Below are 24476 nucleotides of genomic sequence, written 5' to 3'. Positions count from 1 at the left end.
CTATTATTATCATCATCACCATTTTTTTATTATTTTAAAGTGAGTTTAGTTCAAAACATAGAAGGTAACCTAACAATGTTTACAACTAATGAGGAATTTAAACTCTGAAATAATAGTTGAATCTCGGTATGTATTTATCAAAATTTAATTTATGTAATCTCACTACACATTGTTTTATACAATAACAATAAGTATATAAGTGATTCATTTTTTTTTGTCGTATGAATATATCTTATATGCATTTTATAAGATCATAAAATTAGTTCATGTGATCGTCTTAAAGAGGTTAAAAGCTCTTTTTCGTAATTGAAAGGAAATTATTCAAATTCGTGTAGTTGAAAACTGTTGTTGTGTTTGTAATAAACGAACATTTGGGCAACTGGTCTTTTGAGATAATAAAAATATGGTTCCAATTGTGTGGAAAAATATAAAATTTTCATCAAAAGCATCATTAAGCATGTTATTTAATAAAATAATGATTCAATATTACGGTTTACTATCAACCAAGTATTTATTATTTTACAAATGGTTATATTTTCATGTGCTAATTTTATGAAATAATGCATATCCAAATATTCAATGCGTATTGAGAGTTTAAAATGTATGTATAGAAAAACTAAACTTCTGGGAGCATACTCGATACTGGTATTTCATAAATGAGAAATATAATGACTTATATAAATAATCAAAATAAATTGAGTGCGTTGTTGGGGATACTAACAAATATTATGTTAGTAACTATTATTTATAGTACAGTCTTAAAAGTAACAACTAAATATTTCAAAATAAGAAAATTAATTCATATTATAAGTAACATTTGCATAAGATATACATTTTAAATTTGTGTAAGTTAATTTATTTTAATTTGTTTCCCGAAACTCCTATATCTACAGTTAGAATTTACAAATTGAAATACGTTGATTATATTACCATAAACATCATGATGTGCGCATTAAAGGGAAAAATATCTGATCATTTTTAACCACTTTATTCTTACTGTTTGAAAATAACTGATTTACTCAGAATATAATTTGGTTTTAAGCACTCGTTTAACACAAGTCAACAGTATCGTAGATAAATTAATATATTACCTCAAGTGTAATCATTATATAATAATAATAAATATTAAATAGTAGGTATCTAGTCATTGACACCATCGTTTGTAAAAAAAAAAAACGACAACGAATCAGTTACAGCTGATTCTGATAATGAAATTACAAAACTAGCAATTATTTTCTACTATTTAATTACATTTTTTATTTTTCATTTTTAATCGTTTACATTTTATTTATATACTATATAAACAGATTGAAAAACAACAGATAACATGAGCGTTCTTAATCATTTATGTACAAAGTATAAAATCATACCTACTTAAAAAATAAACAAAAGAGAAAAAATATTCAGTATAATAACAACTTTAAAATTTTCAATTTGGCTAAATAATAAAATAAAAATAAAACAAAAATAAATATTAGGCAATAATGTTAATACTTGAATAAAAAATAATATAATTTCACAATGATATGAGTACCTAGCTATTATTTTTTTAAATTTTAAATGTCCTTTAGTAGGTATCATAACACTTTATAACTTAAACACGTGACAATTTACAGTGCCCGATTGACATAAATACTTTATTTACCGTGGTACTAGTTACCAAGGGTTTTATGGTAAATAATAATAATATGTAAGACAAGACTAACGTGAACTTCGCCATATCGTTTGTACGGTTTAGGTCATATAATATTATATTTAATATATAATACAAAACAAAATTGTAAATATTATTTACATAAAAAAAAAACTTAATGCTTTAACATAAAAAACGGTTTAAACGTTAAAAAATAGTAGTTCATTTTAACAATATTAATAATATTATGTTTATATTTATTATGTGCACAAAAACAGCATTGGGATTGTCGCGAGAGACATTGCTTACATTTACAGGAGCAAATTTATTGCTTAAATACGACATTCTTATTTACATTAATTATGATTCAATGATATTATCGCAAAAAAAAATATGTACATGTACAAACTGTAGTTTATTATATTTATGTATGTAATAATAATATCATATTATAGTACGCGTTAAATGTAATAATAATATTATCAATTATCATATTACTTTTTTCTTATAAATATAAATATTCACAAGCATTATAATATGAGATACTCGTAGTCACAGGGATTTACATACGTAATAATTACAATTATAATAATAATAATAATAATAATAATATAATACAATATAATTAATATAATAATAATCGTATAATTTACACGGGACAGATAGCGGTCTTCAGGTCTCCTTGTTTTCCGGAAGAGGACGAGGAGGATGATCGACTCTAGGCATTTGGTTTATGGCCACTTCAGCGGCCTTAAGACCAGTCGTTCACCGTAATCCTGTAAAACGAAACAAACGTTATTAGAATATAATCACATATTGATTGCATTACAATCTAAAATATCGTCGACGACACGTTTTGAGGCAGAGGGTGACGAAAAAATAAGTCGATGCAGACATCGCGGTAAGTGTTTTATATAATATTATAATCGTGTTTCAACAAGTTGACATATTTTATCGAACCTTTGGAGAGACCATTGGGCGTTTAACGTCGCATTTCTATCCAACGACAAAAATATAATATAACCTGTCATTTTCATTCAATATAACAGTGACGATATGGTGAAGTAAATCCATCAAAATTCAGTTTGTGCGGTTTAAAAATACAACACTTTTACGTGACGTCTGTCGTTGGACTTTTATTATATGGTGTAGTACAATACTGTAGAAAATAATACGATATCGTTGCAATGATGACCTTGAACAGGATACCCCCTATATTGCTTTTCAATCGGTTTTTCAAAACGCACACTTTTAATGGGTGTCGTGGCAAAATTTATCTCGAAATCTCAAACACTCGCTGAACGTAAACAGAAGTGGTGCATACTAATTGAGTATCTTAACTGGATTCTAATAAGATACTTATTAATTTTGAATCCCGGGTATAAACGGGAAGTATACCGATTGAGTCCCCGATTGGGAAACGAAAAATATACTGATTGAATCCTATGATTATTATGAGTAAAATATCAAATCAACAGTAGGTAAATGCTTGTACCGAGGTAACAGTCCGGGAATTCATGTATTTGTTTGAACTATTTTATTATGTTTTATTTTGAGCATCTGAATTATACAGATAATACATTTCACACATTCATCGAATTTTTCGTAGAAATGGGAAGAGACATGGGATTTTTTTTTAAGTTAGCATATGGAACTCAATTAGTAGATATGCCTATTTAAACAAGGACTCAATTAGTAGTATTATATTTTTAAATTTCACGGGACTCTTGCAATTAGCGTGTACTTTAAAACAACTCGGGACTCGATTCGTTCTAAGTGATGTCATTGAGACTCGGTTCGTAAACAGCTCTGAGAGGAAGGGGAGACAAAAAACCTAAACCGAATTTACCGTCGCGGAAGTTACGCGAAATTGCTTTCCGCCACACACATACGACGACCACCACCGTTGTCGTCGCCACGGCACAGGTACATATAAATTCAGACTTACTTGCAGTGTTGGTGCCCACACTCGTAACCTCGATTATATTCGTCGTCCCATCCGGCATCCGGTGCGAGACATACGTCGTCGTTGTCGCATCCGTTTCGTATGCACACGTCGACCGACTGCTACTGAGCTGGTGTCGGCGAGACACCGGCTAATGGCTGTTTTGCGTTGGGTTGAAACACCATGGCCACTGGAAAATGATACGAATATAATATTATAGTTTAGTCTTCGGTCATGATCTCAGGACACACGTCCAACGTTGTGCAAGGGCGTTCGTCGATTTCGACGTATTTCACACAATTTTTTCGATTGTCCCTCGGTTGATGGAGCTTACCCTCTTTACGCACACTACGCGCTTTTCAAAAACCAGCGAGTAACCGTTTCAATACCTATTCTATTAACAATAATATAGAGAACGACGAAGAATATACTCGGGACGGCTGCGGAACAGGGTAGTTTCCTACAAGTCGAATTTGGATGCAAAAACTGCAGGCGCCCTACAAACAACTCTATTCGACGTGTAATCGTCATTGTCCATTGTCGTATACTCTACAAGCTGTATAACATGGAACCTACCTACAGAGTATAGACGCCCCAGTCCCCACGCTGACGATACTATGTGATGTGTATTATATGATATTATTATATTCATACGAGTGGCCTTTAAATTAAAAACGAAATTTGTGCGTACATATAATTACATTCGTATTGATTTTATTCGACAACAAACAAACGGCAATTCAATTACTGAGCCTCATCAGTCCCCTCTATACTTATTAAAGTAGATACTGTGTCTACGTACATAGATCGATATGATATTAGGTATTAATTTCTGCACGGCGACCCTGCGCACCAAAAACCGTAAATTATATTATAACAAGGTTACAATATTCTACTTCGAACGCCGGTTTATGTTTTTAGTTTAATTTTTTCATATACATAACTATATAAAAATATTGCCTACTTTTTACAAAGTTTGACTAGTGAGATATTTTTCACGAGATCGTAATAATATTATTATAATAATATTATACAAAACGAGACCAAGCTCCGCCAACTATTCCCCCCGAATTTTGCATTTTAAAGTGACCGTTTTCAGCCACTAATCATTTTAGCGATAATGTGTTTGTCGCATTATAATAACGTCACGTTATCAGGAGGGAAGCAGTTCAGCGAGACGATTACGAGTGTGCCGATAAGCAGTGACGACGAAGCGTTCGAGTGGAAAACATTACAAAATTCGAAGGAAAACCTGTATTATTATTATTATTATCAAACGATCGTTTTGCCATTGAAAAACATTCCGAAACTCCTTCGGTAAAGGGGTGTATACAAGAAAATCTAAGCGCTGATTAACACAGAATACCAAAATCGTATTTTAGCGATTTCCAGAGAAGCGACTTATTGTCCGGGCGAGGGTGGGCTATCGGATCGGAAACTGCAGCAGCGTTCGTCACTAAACGAACGAGCGGAAACGCGCCTCGTGAATATTGTCGTTATTAATCCAATAAATCATCGAATCCGATATTTTTACACGCCGTCTCGACCGGTCGTATTTATCGTACCTACAATATTACCCTTTTCGGGGAAAAGATTATAACATCCTCCCGTTTGGACAACGATTGATCATTATCAATCACTCGTACGTCTCGATAACGCATCGTAACGTACGTATATGGGTAATGAAATACCTAATAAATCGTGTGGTCGCCTAGACAAAAATGTATACATCATACTCGCGGACTAAACATTATTGTAATAATATTATTGTTTTTGTTATTGTTATTCTCGTCGTCATCGTCTCAGGTATTCGGTTACTACACTTGTTGCTGGACTCTTACTGGTTCGCGTCTATCGACATTATTATTTAAGACGCGTGTGGCGCATATACCTTCCGTCCCCAGCCACACACACGGCCTTTACAATAAACCCGCCACTCGAGTTTCCGACCCGGAAATCGGAAGTCGCGGAGAAAATGAAATACCCCGCGTATATGTTTGACGATCCCGACGATGGTGCTGTGTACTGCACATCGCCGAAGAGCACGTGAACAATACGACTCACTGTCAACCGGCTGCAACTCAACTTTTAATAGATGTACCCATGTAGGTAAGCCCGGGTGGTACGCGTGTAGGTATAATATGGTACTCACGTATGATGAAACATTGGCCGGTGGCGTCGGGGGCTGTGACTGTTGCGGCGACGGCGGAAGTCCGCCCTGGGGATGCTGCGATAAATGGTTCAGTCCGGGCGCTACCTGGTTGTGGCTGCCGATCAGACCGGCCGTCTGTTGCTGTAAATACGAACGAAAAATATCATAATAAATATACAACATAATTCAATCGTGGAGAGGTCAAGTTGTATTCGGCGGGTGTCGACTGTCGAGTTAGATATTTCTCCCCCAACCCCCCCCCCCCCCAATCCCCACATACCATTAACCCTGTGCAAAAAAGTTGCCAAAGGCACATTTTGAAATTGTTCAGGAACAACAAACCGTCGCATGGGTGATTTTTATACCAACCACAATGTTCCATGGTCAGTTTAGACCAGTTATAGCCTTATATTTTGATGTTCAATATTTTTACAGGACTTGTAATACAGTGTGGCCATTTAGAAAATACGAAAACATTATGTATAGTATTAATTCACATTTATTATAGCTACTCATGACGTATATGAATACCCAGTAATTTATTATTAGAGGTAAACATTTATTTTTTTTTTAGATTTCAGAACTTGGATTTTTTGTGATGGGGGGAGGGAGGGAGGGGAATTAATGTCTCTAACTGGACATTAAATATAACATTATACTTTCACTTGAGCCGTGCGCTTCTAAAATAAAATATTTATACCAACAGACATACGTATATTGTTAAACAAATCAAATACTACCAACGTCAAAACTCTATGAGCGTCTATAATATATTTATATGTTAAAACATATTTTATTCACTATTTGAAAATCGCAATCTACTCGTGTATTATAATATATTTAGTTCATAAGAGTAATTTGGGTACTGACATCGTTTAATGTTTATTTATTAATAGCAATCGTCTCGTTAGACGAATCCGCTTATAAGGGTGCCATAAAGTTGAAATCATTATAAATATATACATATTAATAATAATGCCACTATATATGCGAGCATGATGATACAACAAATGAACAAATTATATTTACGTATATACTTAAAAGCATCAAGAGACGTTGTCTAGAATTATAATAATTTAGTGGTCTTTGAAGTTTTCAATATAGTCCCATACTGCCGTTTTTCAACTCATTAAAAAGTATTAAATTTGGATTGTGACCAATAACATCTGTTTAAAGTTTAATATTATTCGTACGAGTTTTTTAAAGTTATTTTCAGAACAGACCTCCTATAATTTTATATTTCAACCCGACGTTTAAAATTTAAATCACGAGTGGCAAACGGTATTGACGTGAGCATGTTATAATGCACATTGTACAATATCGTGTATCGTTTCACACAAAAGTAGGGTACTAGAGAAAAAACGCTGTATAATAATGTCGATAGGATCGCCATAACCATAACACGACATGGCGTGTACCTAGATAATGTTATCATGTTTGGTGCATTGCCGATGACCATAATATACATAATGTTATTATTATTACAGCTGGACCGGGATTTGTCGCGATCAAACGGCATAACTAATAACATTATACTATTATATAGTATTAACGTTATATACGTAGTGCTTAAAGCTGTTAACTGGAAATCACCTCCGTACCCGACCCGACCCGACCTAACCCGCCCAAACATCCGCGTAATAAAGTATAACCGAACACGCGGGTCACCACAACAACAATATCGCACTTGGAAATACAATATGTGTTTGAGTGTAAGCGTCCGTTGGATTATGACGGTGTGGAATGAAAAATTGTCGAACGATTTGTTCAGACGAATAAATGACTCCCAGTTGAACACCCCCATTCTCCCCTCCCCGTAAACGCAGGAATATTTTTGTTTACGGTGCCGCCGTTCGTATACACTTACCGATTGGTTGTGATTTTGCGGGTGGCTGTTCATGACCGGGACCCGATTGTCCATCATCATGGCGGACTTCTTGACTTGACCGTGAACTTGTGAATGTGGCGACGGCACGGACATGGGTGGCGACGGCAGGCCCGCGGGTGGCGAGTATCCGTTGTACACTCCACCGTAGCTGCCCACGTACCCTCCTCCAGCGTACATGTTCGAGTCCGGTTCTCCTCCCTGCAAGAGGACATACCGACGTGTTTAAGTATTAGCTGGTAGTCGTGTTATGACGGTCATAGGTCACAACACTCGATGCACACACGAATAATATTATATGTTTACATTTTAATATTATTATTTTAGAAACAATACAGTCGTGGGTGAGTTCTAAATCATTTTGTTATTATTTATGGTTATTCGGTACTCCCGCACCCGTTTTCGTGAGTTTACAATACATATAAATCCTCTTATCCTCTACCCTCGCACGCGCCCGAACATAGATAGACTTTGCAAACTTCTTTGCCAGGTCGGGGTGGCGGTCGTTAAGTTTTCCGCTTGTTTGAGAATCACCGCCACTGCCGCTCACCTCCGACCATCACCCCCAACTCCCCCTCCCACCAAACACACCCAACGTCACCGCCAACAGCAACCACCTTGCCACCGATCGATAAAAAGAACACGATAAAACTTGACTATTAATAATTTTGAATACTATTTTCCCAGTAAAGTTTTCGCTAAAAGTTTCCGTTTGTAAAAGTTATAGGGCAGCGTACACTATAATATAGTGTAAATAAAACGAAACCCCAATGCAAAATGAAATAACAATATTACAATATTATATTGTACACAGGATTTGATAATAATACGGTAAATTAAATACCTTCGATACAAGACTCGCTCTGTATGCAGCCAAAGCCTTCAAGTAATCCTTTTTGGCGGCTTCCGTTTTCTTCTTATACACCTGTAATCATTATAAAAGTAAAATTATTTTTTTATATCAAAGACTTGTCGTTCTGACGTAAGCGTGAAAATAAATGGCATCAAGTCATATAACAGTTAGTTACCTGTACCGTTAACTGTTACCTATGAATTAGACATTTTTTTTTAACGAACGGTCAACAATTTGCGTAGTTAGAAATTATAATTATTATTATATTACACTCGTGTTCTAAGACACGCCATTCACATTCCTTTCAATAGATAATTTTTTAATTATTGTTTGGAAATTGGAAAGTTTGGTTATCAAACGTAAAGTATCTAACCTAACTGTTATGAGAAATATTTCTGAAAAGTATCTTGTAAGCATTCAATTGATTTTAGACATTAAAATGTCATTTCATTATTTTGTTAAGAAAACCAACTTGTATGAAAATGGAATAGAAATAAAAATTTAGGTTACGGAGACCAATGCATAATAATATTATCATTCATAAGGTTTGGTAAAAAAATCTCATCATAGTGCAAATGAATTGACGACATATACAAAATTTAGGTTTACGAATGTTTTCATTTCCAAGATTGATAATAGGTGATTTATTAATTGTTTTGTTTTTCAAAATGTATAATACATTATCTTAAATTAAAATTGGTTTTTACTTATCGTTATCGTACATTCGTACCTATGTAAATAGAATCACGTTTATGTGTCACAAACATTCGTTCGCGCCTTATTGTACGAGACCCTTTTTCTTGCTTAATAATCACGACATTTCAGACAGGCGATTTGCACAAAGTCCATTCCCCCGTGTACAACATGTGAGTTGTGTGCCAGATGATGCCTAAATGAATGCAAAATCGGCAGTGCTGCGCCGAACGTAGGCGGGAACGCAGACCTTAGTGGGGTGGTGTCGAGCAAAGTTTCTAATTTAAACATTATTGATTTAAATCGCTTTTAAACGTGGCAACCCCCATTCGTGTCCTATTCAATGAGTTCACCTCTTTTCTTTCTATTGTCATAGCAAAAGCAAACTTTGCATTTAGTTATTATAAATTTGTACGGCGCACTCCCGAGGGGATCCGCATTAAAAATAACCAAATTATTGTGTACGGCTCAGGGTACTGACGAAATTGAATTCCCTAACTCTCCACGCCTACAGCGCCTCAAAAACACTGTTCGTTTTTCAATAAATGCGATTTTCGTATACGTCAAAATGTCAAGTCAAGGTATTTGAAGTTTTAGCCACTCCTACTCGGGGTTCACAGACTCCCGGTATAATATCATGTTCTCTTTTGATCGTGAGATTTACGAAACTTAGGGGGACGAGAGACAATAGCTCGTACAAATAGAGGGAATAATTATAATTATGAGAATCGTCACACTTTTCGTGACGCACCACTGAGGTATATAGTTAAAGGTCGTGTCTCGTTACCCATTACGTTTCCCACTTTGTTGGTTTTTCTCATGTTTTTATTTCCTGTCAAAATAAAAACGGTCAAACATAATTTATCACAAACGCTAATAACGTCAGAAATAACGCGTCTTGTATCCGAGTAATAAAACGTTTTACACGTGACCTCCGGTAGATTGTGTATCGGTCTCTACGATTTTATTCGGAAAGTATCGATTCGAACAGTTTGATAATGAAACGCATTACCGTCTACGTATCATTTTATATAATTACATTTCAATAATAACCGATAATCGCGATAAATTCTTAATTCGGTACACGACATTATTTTCAACGAGCTAACAGCACTCGGAAAGTTTTGATTTACCTCGATAACGATTTATTGCGATCGGATAAATGTCAATTTGTAGTCGGTGCTCGGTAGCCATAACTTCTTGCGGATGACTTTGATAGTTCTATTGGGTTTGCGAGTATTAGTTCGTTTTAGAAAGTTTTTTATGGGCATATCACATAAAACTGTATAATAAACTTGTAGTTAGCTCCAACGGGATTTAAAAATATTAACGACAGCTTGTTGATTTTACTGCACGTCTGTTTTCCGCGTTCTAACAGTTTATCAGAACGCCGAATATAACGATAACAGTTTCGACTAAATATAAGACCACCATTCGATAATTTTCTCCGCCATCCACACTGCTACTGCAGTTACTATGGTAAATAGAAGATTGAATTTTTTTTTTACATAATACCGTGATAGTCAAAACGATATAATATAATATTATGCGTATAAGAAGAAAAAAACAATAAGGAACCAGAAATTGATTTATTCCGGAAGTATCTAGTAGATTTCTCTCGATCCATTTAGAATACATACATAATATACACATGGGCCTATGAATCATGAGAATCGGGTCAGCAGATTTGTGAAAGTACTGCACTTAGTATTTTACTGTTATTAACATTTTGTTTTGTCAGTATAGTGGATATCCTAACAACCCATTTAATACAACATTATACAATTATAATGTATTATGTACACATATAATGTAAACATTTTATTTTATTTTATTTCGTTATATTATTATTATTATTATTATTATTCTAGCTCATTATGTTTAATGCAATAACCATATTTTAAATGAAATAATAATAATATATACGCATACTGTCCTAGAATATTATTATTATTCGTTTTTGCGTTTATCTAAAACCGTTAGTCGTGCACAATATTTTCGTACACATTTGTCACTTAAAACAAAATGTATAGGTAGATACCTACACATAATATTATAATGGTATTATTTCTGTTTGAACTCGTATGTACATTGTACATAATACATTCATATTATATTAGTCATTACTTGGTTATGTCTATTTTTTTATGGAGACGCGAATTTCCGGAAAATGTAAGTCCTCCGTCGGATTAATTACACAGTGTTGCACGCTACAACAACGATTTGTGTGTTATAAGTTGATCACTATCAGACATCAATACTATATTGTTGCAGTCAAAGAAATTAATATCATACACTGCAGCAGGAGCACAATATTTCAACGAACGATAGGAATGTTTACCCGGAAAAATGTGACGAAATACACGGATCCGCAGGCAGTGTACATACCTAGATGTCAAATAAGACATTGTGTTTTTGAAACAATGAATAATGTATCGGCGGAACATGCCAAAAACAGCGCCGAGGGGTGGGGAAATTAATGTTAGCATTTTCGAAAAGCTTTTCCCCCCACAAATTTAAACTATTTACAAAGACGCGTTTTAATAACGTATTTTCGTTTCAGACATACTATTATTATTATAATGTTTCTCGAAAAGCTTTGTTGTACGTCGCTTCAACATGATATTTAGGCTAATATATCACCGCAGAGTTACATTTTAACCATACACTGTGTACAAGACGTACGTCATTATTAATAGCGTTTTTCATTAAGTTCCGTTATGCACACGTAATTTATATTTGTTACGGTTACACAATATATCGATGTTCAATTAATCACGTCTACGGGGACTTCTATTCAACCAAACTATTATTGTTTGTTTTGTGTGAGTTTTTTTATTATTATTATTATTATTAATAAACTATAAAGCAATAATAGGTTATTATTCGATTTGTGTCCAAAGGACTACCAGAATACCGGCAGAATCCGGCAAATATGAATTTCTCCCACCGCTCTCTGGATGTTGTTGTTATTATTATTATTTGCAAGTTTTCGGCGGCGTTTCCTTTTAACCCGTACACATACGCAAATATACCTCAGCGTGCAAATTTACAAGTGAAAAAGCTTTAGAAATTACTTCTCCGCCGACCCACACCGCCAACACCACCACCCGCGTTCAACCCGTACTTTCATAACGTCAGCTCCGAGATTATTTATTCTATATGGAAAGAAAATAACCTCTCCATCTGTCTCTACCCTCATTTCTACACCACCACCACACAGCCGCAGTCCTTTTCGTCTCTTTCTGTTTTTCTCCTTTCAGTATTTGGTTTTATTAATGTGTTCGAACTGACTGAGGGCACTCCTAAAAATGGATTACTATTTTTCATTCGTATAGAGATTGTGTAGCTGTGAAAAACGAAACAGAACAGCGGCAGTACGCGAAGGGTGCTTTTCTTCTCTTTAAAATGTTTCCCTTTACCGATATAAATAATAAGAGAAAATGTCTGCGAGCAAGCGAGCTTGACAAGAGAAAGAATTGATAATAAAAAGGACTTTAATCCGTCAGTCACACAGAAACAATATTTCATTTACTATAGCAGTATTCGAAGGAACAAACGTTACACCGAATTGATGTACTTCTGTTTAGTTGTAAAATATTATTTTCACATCGTATAAATTTTAAGTAGCAGTAATCGTAATTGTTCAATCATCAACGTTGCAGTAGGTATTAAATATATAATATACATGGTATATGGTTGTACATGGTATAAGGTGTATGTATGGTTGTTCTACTATCACAATATATAATTATAAAATACTTTATTAATTGTGGTGCATACTCACATTTTTTGAATCTGCATCCAACGAATCCCACATGGACGCCACGATCTTGGACACTTCGCCGAAACTAGCATTTGGATTTTTACCTTTGATAGCCGCTTGGGTGTCCCGGAAGAAGAGCGCGTAAGCAGATACCGGTCTGGAAAAATAAAAATGATTTACTATAATATTATATTATTTTATCCCAGCTAACAATATCATAATAATTATATTATATCATGCAAGCTACAAAATACAAAATATCCGTAATACATATCGTGGTACCACGTATGATATGTGACAATTGTTTGAAAAAAAAAGAATCGACAACGGTTTTTTTTTCTACTTCGATGTGTCAAAAATACTGTGTGTTTAGCGTCATCGCCATAAAGATTCGTTTTATTCTATGACAAGTCTTAATATTCAGAGAATAGGACTCCAATTCAATTATATTATGCTCTCGACAGTTATAGGTAGTCAATCACGGAACAGGATAATTTTTTTTAATTACATTTTTAAATTATCCAACTTGATAGGATTAAAAACTCCCTTATAAAAAGAGATGAATATTATTGTTTGATTTATTTAATTTATATTCGGCCTGAAGTATAATAACTAATCGTGATTCTAGATTGGTTGAAAATTGAAATACATTTTTAATTATTAGGGTTCCGAAGTTTATGACTAAGAACCGGACGTTCTGGCACACTAAATCCCATTGATGTTTATATCGCATGTATTTGAACAATAAAAATGACTATAATAATGTCCACTAAAAATACTCTGCGTAATTTATTTTGTTTGTATTACTTAGACGATAAAATTAATTTAACTGTTCGATATTTTGTTCATTAAATTAATTATGTACGTTAAAGTTGTTTCGTTCATTTTTTTACAAAATTATAAACTCATATTTTATTAATATTATTTTTACTTTTATTTAAAGCGCCATTTTAAATTTTATTTATGTAATGTTTTAATTATGTTATTTCGTTTTTTTTTTTTTTAATATTCAACGTTTACAATGAAGTCATTTCTGTTTTTGATTTCCATAAAATGTTTTTCTTTATACAAAAATAACAAATAAATTAAATTATAAACATCATCCAGACTTGTTTTTGTTTGTATTTTTTTTTTTTTTTTATAATATAACGTTATACATTAATTTACTTAATGGATTTTATATTGTTAATTTATCTATATTTGTATAATAATATTTTACTACAAACTACAAAGTGTAAGAAATGAATAAGCAAAATAATTAAGTTATATTTTTATTTATTATTACACTCCCCTTTTCATTATTTAGCGATGACGAATGATTTTGGGGAGGATCCAATAGTCTTGGTGGGGGAAGTTTATACGATCAGCTTATAAGATTGGCGCCACTAATAATATTTCACAATCTCACTGCGTATGAGACTATTCCGAGTGTTATAAATAAATGCACATACAGATATATATATATATATATAGATGTGCGTGTGTGTATAAATGGTCACCCGTACACAGTATAAAGTATAGCCGCGTATAAAACAGTTTTTGATCCATATAGCACGGTATACATTAACGAAAATCAAATGATTATTTTCATCACGTTTTCGTGTTATTATAAAATATTATATGGTATATTACATTCCGCAAATTACTAACGTTGCGGATATTGATTATGAAGGAGCGGACACGGAGAGAAGTCATTCACTCATTCGCGTATGAACCCAAACTTTTCCAGAGACACAGACCCCGTTTTACAAAGTGCCCCGGTTTGTTTATAAAACTTTGTTTATCGATCGCTGCACCACACTATTACCGCACTACCTATTTCCGTTGATTCGAAACCACCACACCACTCGCATTGGACGAAAACAGAAACACAGCATGATAATATTACGTTTACTGGAAGTGTTGTTCGGAACGGGCGCCACATTATAGAATCCCGTTGGGTGCTGTCGCGTGACTGGAAATTGTGCGACGACCGGCCGGTATCGTCTACGTATTGTTATTAAGGCGATCGGTGACAACGAAAACAATTTTTTGACCACGCTACGCTGATTTATAGACACAAAAGTTCACTCAGTCCACTCCCCCACCCCCTCTTATCAACACCCGCACCCTCACCCGCAACTCATAAAAACATGTTTTATTCACCCAATCGTATTTAGGTGCTAACAATTAACGTATTATTACTAACCTGACGTAGAATAGTATGAACACAACGTTAAAGCTGAGAGATACAACATGACTATATTATATAAATACACACGCAGTACTCACAGATGCGAAAACTTTTTGAGCAAAACACGATATTATATTTTCTTCCGCGTCTGTTCGTTCGCGTAACGATTCATATTCCGCACGAGGTAAAGACGAATTTTTTTCATCGAAAAGTTTAAATGTCAAACAACTGTACATAGACACACACACACGCACACACACACACACACACACACACACACACGCACACACGCGCGAACTAACTTTAGCAATAACCCTCCCCCACGCCCATAATCATCATCCCGCCCCATTCCAAAGTAACAAAGATCAATACTCCGACGGAACATAAAGTATAATAAACTTTTGTCGGTGGATAACGAATGAGAACGTAATAGCGCGGCGGCAGACGAACGGACGGACGAGCAGAACGCGTGGACGGTTTTGAAGTTTTTGACGAAAATTACCACATTCCGGAAATAAAATAAATTATATTATGCACCCCCACCCCGGTGAGATAAAAGTTTCCGGAGAATAATAATATTCACGAGTAGTAGAGTTCATCGGAATAATATAATATCATATTACTAGGTATTATATTATCAGTCGTTTCCACTTCAGGTGTAATTATTATGTATAATGTACGTCTTGACGATTTACAACGGAACGACTACACTATACCTGCCTAACAAATTAAAAAAGTTGCCGTGCCAACTACGACTATACATATTATATTATACAATATAACTCATGCCATAATCTTGTGCACTATAAGTGGGTACACTGTCGGAAAGATTACTATTTGACGTCCATTATTATTACGACAGCGGTAACAACAACAACAACAATAAATAAAATATTCAAAAACGAAATCGTATAATTCAATACAATAAATAGGAAATTTTTGAAAAAATACTAAAGCATTACAAAAAAATCAAAAACAAAAAGGTCAGTACAGCGGACGCTTTGTATCTTGTGCGAACAATATTATTGTGAAAATAAACATAGGTACGCATATTGAGTCGGTGGAGATTATTGTGGATGAAAGTGTAGTACTACGCTGAGGAGCACCGCCATGGACTTTTTCTGACACATTTGATAGGATTACTTTAGGACTGATCAGTAGCGATGAGGGGACTCCCATTCGAGTCGAAATCTCAAGAATATAAAGATCGACTTCGACACGTGTTATTTATCTATGGACTATATTGATTGTTAGTATATACCTAGGCTATTTTAATAAACGTTCCGAGATCGATGAAATCGACTGGCTGACGCGAATGCTGCTCGCACATATTTTTTATAAATCGTTTCGATCGCGTCATGGTCGAGCTTCGACGAGAGACGAACGGATATTATGCTCTCTCGGAGAGATCTTATTGTATACGCGACACCGTGTTCGCCCTCCCATCCCGACGACGGCACAGTCTCGGACGGTTTAAACGATTTTAATTTCCTCAATAATTGATACATCGTCTTACACTTGACTCGGTCGAGTTTTTTTTCGGAATCTCCGACTTTTCGCCCCATCCTGGAAGAGGGCTTGTATTATATCGCATCGACTAACGACATTATACCTGCATGCACAGCGTGCCATGTACAAACTCACATGCAACACTGCACCGGTGAGGGGGGGGGGGTACTTATTATACACACATTTAGCGCACACAAACGTTTAATATTTACCGCAAAACCGCCGGCGTTGTGCGCTGCGTGTACGTACGTATATAATACATATAGTGCGATTTGTATTCGGTCTGGCGAGCTCGACGTCAATTTGCATTTTATAGAGCTTAAACGGCGGCGGTGGAGCTCTTGTTATTACGATAATATTGTAATGCTGTTACCTATCGAATCGGAATCGCGTATCCATACCCTGTAACCCACATATACTGCTGGACCCCATCTGGAGCTCTGCTGCACCGACGAAGCCACGTTATTTGAAAGTTGCAGCGCGTGCCAAAATGTTCGCTCAGCTTTAGGTGCGCAAATATTGGAGCGCGGCAGATAGTATGCACATTACATTGTATTGTCGTTGTTGTAACAACCGTGTATTGTTTAATATTTTGATTAACTTTCGAATTGCATAACATTATTAATGCACGCCGCCCGCCGACCGTCTGCAGGAGTACCGTCCATGTTATCATTGTCGTCATTGCTATATATCGTGCACTTGCGTATGTATTCTATAATATCGTACATGTATATGCAGTACAGCATATACGTATGGTGGTGTCCGGGCTCTCTCGATTGTAATCTCGAAGCTAATATAAAACCACTGTTCTCCGAAAACAATTCCATGTCCGTTTTTAATGATCAATTATTATCGCCGTCGGCCGCTGACGTTTTACGCAGTCGTTTTACCATATATTACAATAATAATAATATGCTGGTGTAGCGGGACGTACCCCCCGCCGCGGAGGGTGGTGAGCAAGGCGAACGTTTCAGAGACTATTTGTTATAATATCATTATTATCTTTGTCCGCGGACGTTTTACGTGCTCGGGTGGCGTACAAATGCACTCTCGAAATTAAAAACGACAAACGATATTGATTTCTCATGGCGAAACTGATATATGGCTCAGTTCGATACCGGTAATATACGGTTTCGAAACTGTTATTGAACCAAAAAAATTGACGACCGATAATATTAAATGCGACAACGGGCGGGGAATAGAATTTATTGGCGTATATAGGCGTGTTGCAGAGGGATGTCACATTTCTAATTGGAAGATCGCTCGAGATGAAAAAAATAAATAGAAATAATTTAAAACCATTTTTTATTTTATTATTATTATTATTATTATTATTATTATTATTATTATTTAAAAAATGGAGCATTTTGGTGATTGCTTTCTGAGGGGGAGATTTTCATTTTTATTTTTTAACAACTGTATTCTGAAGTGCTTGTTTTATTGATCGGAACATTTCCCGTTTTTAATATTTAAAATTATCTGATGTTATATATAAATATTTTTATATTTCTGGTACGTTTACTACCAAACCTATATTGTAAAAAAAATAAAATACATTTTTTTTTTTGTTATTTCCATATGATGACAACCCCTAATTTATATTTTAAATAATGACAAAAAAAAAGTTCTTTGGCGTAACTATTGATTTATGAATATTCGATATTGTAAAAAATAATAGTTGGTAATAATTGAAAGCTATAACTATATTTAAAATTTAAAAGAGGCAGTTAAAATGTGCAAGGAGATAAAATTATATACTTTGCCACCACTCTCTCCACACGACCAAACTTTAAACGATTATAGCCCATAAAACTTACAAGGGACGTAAAGCGCTATTTTGTTCAATATTAAAATATTTACGCGGACTTTAAATTGTTCAGATATATATTTCAAAATTAGATTTTAAATTAAATTCAAGGGTAAAAATCATATATCTAGTAAAAACATTGGGGAATTGCGAGCAAAATGTATTATTTTAATTTATTACTAAATTAAGAATTCCCTAAAACATAATGTAAGAAAAAAAATCAGATTACTATAATATTATAGGGCAAGATGTAAAAAGTGTCGGTAGTGAAGTCACTATATGCTCACGTCACGGAAACTCATTTTATTGGTTTTCCATTATAGGTAGGTACAACGTTTTTGTATCCAACAATATTATTGTAACCACGTGATTTCATTTCCCTTTTAAACTCGAAAATACAATAAAATATAGTTTACCTAAGTACACTATAATAAACTATAGTTATCTTATATTATAAATTATAATACACCGTCCGAGCGCCAGTGAGATAATTGTGTAAATACAATTATTTATTCCGTTGTGAACACAAATCTGAATCGCTCGGGAATTTCGTTTAATAAAATGTGTATTTTCTGTTATTTTTTTTACATTTTTTTGGGGGGGAGGGGGGAAGTAAAGTAGTTACGAGTATACAGTCGTTTTATGTGTGTACAAACAAGAAGAAGAGGAGGGAAATAATAGCACGACACGAGGCTCTTCGCGGAGACCGTTTGCCGGCAACAATGGCGTGCAGAGAAAAACGAAACATAAATTATTCCTAATGAGAGCTCAACAAAAGACCTCTCCGTCCCCACCCCACTATACCGGACATGTGTTTCGAGCACATATATATATAGTTAAGAAAGATCCACATAGAAGGACCAGCGTAAACATTGGGTACAAAGCGTACTCGGCTCCTGAGGCTAATACACACGGCTACTTGACGTTATTGCACTATTTGTATTTGTATTATTACTATTATTATTATGGTTCTTGTTGTTGTTGTTTTGTAACGTGTCGTTGTAAAGTCACATTTTCCGCAGTCGCGTAAAATGGTTATTTTTCTATTTCAATAATAACACATACACCCATACGTTATGGTTTTCACTATGGCTATAATATTATTGTGTGATAATATTAAACAAGTGGTATATTACAATAACCATAATAATGTACGTGTAATAACCACGGGCACTAGGTTTTAAAACGAACAACAGCAATTCTTTAAATAACCCAATCCGTAAGACCGTTTTTTATTTAGACCTTTAAATTTACGTCGTCGATCAACGCAGTCCGTTCAGAGTGTAATTAACGTATTAATAATATTATTACATAGAGTTGTGCCCCATTGCAAGGATATATTATTATATTTTCACTCCATCGAATGATTTATTAAATAATTAAATACACAAAGGAAACATGAAAAAAATGAACATATTACTGGTAATTAAAGTAATTATTTTCAAGATTTACCCTTGATAGGTCAAACATATTATTTTTAAACTGTTAAAAATGTGTGTATATAATGGCGCAGCTGTTCAAACTACAAACTTCGTAGCATTAAAAATAAATACAATTGCACACACACACACACACACACACATGATTGCGTGCGCACGCACATACACATACACCATACGTTATGTCAGGGATTCCTAAACTTGTTTGCACTTAAACAAATTTAAATACAATAATAAAGCATTTAAAGTATACTAGCAAGATGCTATAAAACAATAACCATCGAGTGGTCTACACGAAGCCGATGAAGACGCCCAATCGGCTAGTCGAGTGGTGGTACTCGTGTGAAAAACGTTTTTCTCGAAACCGATGAAGCTAATTTCGCAGGGTTCAGTAACGACGACGACGACGACGACGACGACGACGACGACAAAATAGCATTTTCACGGAAGAGCCGACTAAAACGAATGCCATGAATAGGCACATATTGAGGGGTGCATAAAAAGGGTGTAGGGAATTTGGTTTGAAAACTTCCGAGCAGCAACAGACTGCACCGGGTATTGATCCGAGTCATAACATTGTAAAACTCTCCCTTTTCGTTTACAGATAAAAACACACGCCAAATAGGAGGGTGTGTTTTGCTGAGAGTATTATAATGTATCGTGTTTACGGTACATGCTGCATGACTGCTACAACCCCGGAAATTGTCGGACGATAATTATTACACGCGATCGAATACTGTTCACCGCCGGCCACTTCGTCTTTATTCCAAGCCCGAGTTAAATAACACCAATTCGTCAACAGTTAAGGTACTCACTTTTGCGGTTCGTTGGGATCCCTTTTCTTTTTCTTTTTGGTCGGTTTCGGCTTCTTTTGTTGCATTTTCATGATCCCGCAACCATCCAACGGTTCCGGAGATAGCCTTTCCCTCTTGATTGCGAGCTGAAAAAAGAATTGAAATAAGTTACGGGTAAAGCGAATCCCACTAAGACATTTACCTATACACCTATACGTGTTTCAATGGCGAACGAAATATTATAATATTAACATTCACCCCTCCCATAACTTCAAACAAAACGTAGTTTGTTTATTTCATATTTCTCACATTTTCGAATAGGTAATATTACGTTTCTTTTGTATTATTAACGACTTTCTTTTTACTAAAGCCCATGCAAATAGCATTCAATTATTTGATAAATATTAACTAAGAAACATATATATATATATATATATATATATATATATTACCCTGGTTCCATGAAATATGTATGAGAGCACCGTACGATAATAACACATTTTTAACCCGAAAATACCGTATGAAATATGGATGTGAAAGAAATATATGTATATATTTATTTATTTTTTTTAGAGGCAATATAAACCCTACCCTTTGCATAAAATTGCATACATTATTCAAACGGAATTGCCCAGAATTTTACTTGAAAACACCTACCCATTTTTATTTCACTTTACATGACATTATTGGATTACTTTGAACACTCAAAAAACATAAACAGGAAATTGAAGTTGTGAATAACAGCAACAACAACGGGGAAAAAAATAACAATTGGAAGTTAAATTACGCTATCTAGATCCCGGGCCATGAATCCCTTCACCACGACTGAAAAAGAATCGTTTACGATCGTCATGAAATATTACAAAACCATAAAATGTGCATTGCCTGTTTGGGTGGGTTTGAATCATTAGATCGTTACGGGGCACATATGTCGTGCAAAGACTGAATATTAGCTTGACGTGTTCGAACGGTACCAATAATCACACGAAAACGTTTTAAGCTAAATTGCTTTAGTTAGTTTTTTTTTTTTAACCAGCTTCCGAGAATACCATGGCACGTAACCATTAATGGTTTCATTTCCGATGATTTATCGTGACATGTAACTTAAAAAATTGGCCAACGTCAAACACGACGACATGTGGAGGTCAAGGTGAACAGAGCACAGTAGTCGTTTCACAGGATCGTGTTTGGAGAACGGCGAGAAGAAAGAGGGAGAGGGAGAGAGATTTAAACAGTTCTCATCAATTGGAAGTTGTACTGGTTTTACCGGATCGTGTTTCTAAGAACTTTGAGTAAAATCAGTGATGATCTATTCGGAAAACCATGATTTTCTTCAACCTAATCTCTCTCTCGCAACCAAAGAAACAGTTTCCAGTCGGCAAGTTCAGATTAGAACTTACCATCGTTTGGTGCGGTGTGCTGTCATCGCTGTCGTCGCTGGTAGTGTTTATGCCTTCCGGCGTTGGCGTGGGATTGGAGTGCCGGTGCATTTCCAACGAAGGGGTCAGCGGACTGGTGGCCGGTGGTCCCATGTTGGTGTAGTGGTGGGCAGGTAGATGGGTGGGTTGTGGCATGTGGGTGGGTGGGTGCTGTTGCTGCTGATGATGATGTTGCTGTTGTTGCTGTTGCTGTTGCTGTTGCTGTTGTTGCTGTTGTTGTTGCTGTTGTTGCTGCTGTTGCTGTTGTTGTTGCTGCTGTTGCTGTTGTTGTTGCTGCTGCTGCTGTTGGTTGGACGCTTGGTGGTGCTGTTGTTGATTGGACGCTTGGTGGTGCCGGTGATACATCATGCCGTTCTGTCCACCATTCGTGGTATTCGTGTTGTTCAACGGAGTGTAACTCGGTTGAGAGTAACTGGAACTGTAATAAACATAAACAAATAGTAAATATTGTGGTACTGAAGTGTGGTATTTTGTTATTTAAATATTCCAAAAGTCCCGTTAGATAGGATTTGAACATAAGTCGGTGTTTAGTTAGACGTAATCACCAAGAAATAACTCGTTTTGGTTTTTTTTCTGGGCAAGAGCTCAAAAATTAGATGAATTTATTGTCATTTCATCATATTTTTCTACTAAATTAATGTTTATGGCTAACGTAAAAATAATTTAAAGTGTACTTCGAAATAACAATCCACATTAACTGTGCATATACACGACAGAAAACATTTATTTCTAGATAAAAATCGTTAGAGATTTTTTAGAAATTCTAATTTTAAATGGCTGTCCAAACATAACTGTAATCTATGAACAAAATCAGTGTCCGTATTTAAACTCAAAGTGCATTCTGGAGAAAGTTTTACTTCCGTCTCTCCTCGACCCGAATATAATATTGATTAATGGACTACTCGTTAATCATTGATCAGTTTTTAATTACTAAATTGATTATTAGCAAGGATTTATTAATATTCCACTAGATACTAAATCGGCTATAATGGAATACGAGTGTATTACTAGTACTATTAATACATTACATAAATGTATACACATCAAGTTTTAATTGCATTCAATAAATTATATCTTATAGATTCATCTACATTAAAATGACGTCGTGGTGAATTCAATTAACGAACGCTGCGTTATTTGTGTTTGAGTGTTTTGAATTAATAATGTTTCTTGAACTCGGGCACAGAGTTACGTAATTTGTTTGTACTGTACTACTATATTCATCGCGTAATTTTTGTTTGAATACGAGTTAAAAATAATGACTAAATATTAACTGTCGACGTAATAAATTTTAACTAAATTAAATAAAAGTAGAGAAACTTGTGTAACAGTTTAACCAAACAGTGTTCTTGTTTAATGTATGAATATAGTAAACTAGTAAAGGCAACAAAAGTTGTTCTACCGGCGTTCAACCGAACCGTTCCATCCTCCACCAAATCGTTGAGACAATTAAACTGCAAGCATATTATTTGTACACATATTACACTGTCCCTGTAACGAATACCGAATACGAGTAAAATTCGCTCTCGAAATGCGTTATCGGAGATTAGTGTTACGTTTCTAATTCAAGCCGGTCACAAAACGCCTTTGGAACCACCTTAAGTGTGTAACTGTGTACCTGGATAATAATAGCTTGACGAAAACATATATACCTATGTATACAGTTTATAGTATATAGCTATATTAGTCACATGTATATAAGATACCGACTGTAGGATAAAAAGCGATTTAGGCATTTAGGACAAAAGATTTATATTATTTACAAGATGAACGTTATTCGCAAGACTACCGATATTGCGCTAAATCCGGATCAAAGTGAAAAATGAAAATAGCGAGTTATATTTCGGAAACTTTGATTGTCATGCATTCCTATTAAGCCGCCAATGACGTTAATTGTACAATATAATATAACGAACAAGTATACTATAAGGATATAAGTAGGCAAGTACTAGAACCAATACACCTTTACGTAGGTTATAATTATTTAAAAAAAAAAAAACAATCTAGCCCGACGTATAATCGGCTTAGAACCACATACCTAACGTTCAGGCCCAGGCCGTGTTCGTGGCCAGTCAAGTAGAGTGGCTGTTGGTAAGCCGATTGATGCGAATGGTGTGAGTTGTGCGAGTTCATTCCCTGCATGCCTGTGTCCTGTGGGTGATGGTGATTCATCATCTGCTATAACAAAAAAAAAAGATATGATATTGTATTATTTCCATTATCTTCAATCTCTATAATATATATGTGACCTACGTGACATGACAATGACGACAATTTTAAATTCAAATTATATTTTGTGCAATTGGTCCGTTTTTGTTTTATAGTTTTGCAGTAATACCTGATTGCAAATATTATGTTTTATTGTTTACAACATTGTGATTATAGCTT

At 35.0% G+C, this 24476-nt stretch overlaps 1 protein-coding gene across 4 annotated transcripts in view; it reads right to left on the bottom strand.

Moving 5' to 3' along the window:
* Positions 1–1842: 1842 nt before the first annotated feature.
* The window catches only part of LOC111033008 (thymocyte selection-associated high mobility group box protein TOX-like), a 103079-nt gene continuing 80445 nt past the window's right edge, over positions 1843–24476 (bottom strand). For 3 of the 4 annotated variants that reach the window (XM_022313542.1, XM_022313545.1, XM_022313544.1), the window contains 9 exons: positions 24127–24266; positions 22050–22506; positions 20671–20795; positions 12949–13084; positions 8460–8540; positions 7598–7816; positions 5731–5871; positions 3582–3768; positions 1843–2409 (listed from right to left, as the gene is read on the bottom strand). In XM_022313542.1, coding sequence (XP_022169234.1) covers positions 3730–3768; positions 5731–5871; positions 7598–7816; positions 8460–8540; positions 12949–13084; positions 20671–20795; positions 22050–22506; positions 24127–24266 — 1338 coding nt within the window. In that variant the 3' untranslated portion in view covers positions 1843–2409; positions 3582–3729. The remainder of the gene's footprint in view (positions 2410–3581; positions 3769–5730; positions 5872–7597; positions 7817–8459; positions 8541–12948; positions 13085–20670; positions 20796–22049; positions 22507–24126; positions 24267–24476) is intronic. The other variant, XM_022313543.1, reaches the window with a different exon arrangement.

This window comes from Myzus persicae, unplaced genomic scaffold (genome assembly GCF_001856785.1).
Source record: "Myzus persicae strain clone G006 unplaced genomic scaffold, MPER_G0061.0, whole genome shotgun sequence".
NCBI classification, from domain to species: domain Eukaryota; kingdom Metazoa; phylum Arthropoda; class Insecta; order Hemiptera; family Aphididae; genus Myzus; species Myzus persicae.
Note: the sequence above shows the minus strand (reverse complement) of the source record. Positions and strands in the feature narration are given on the sequence as shown.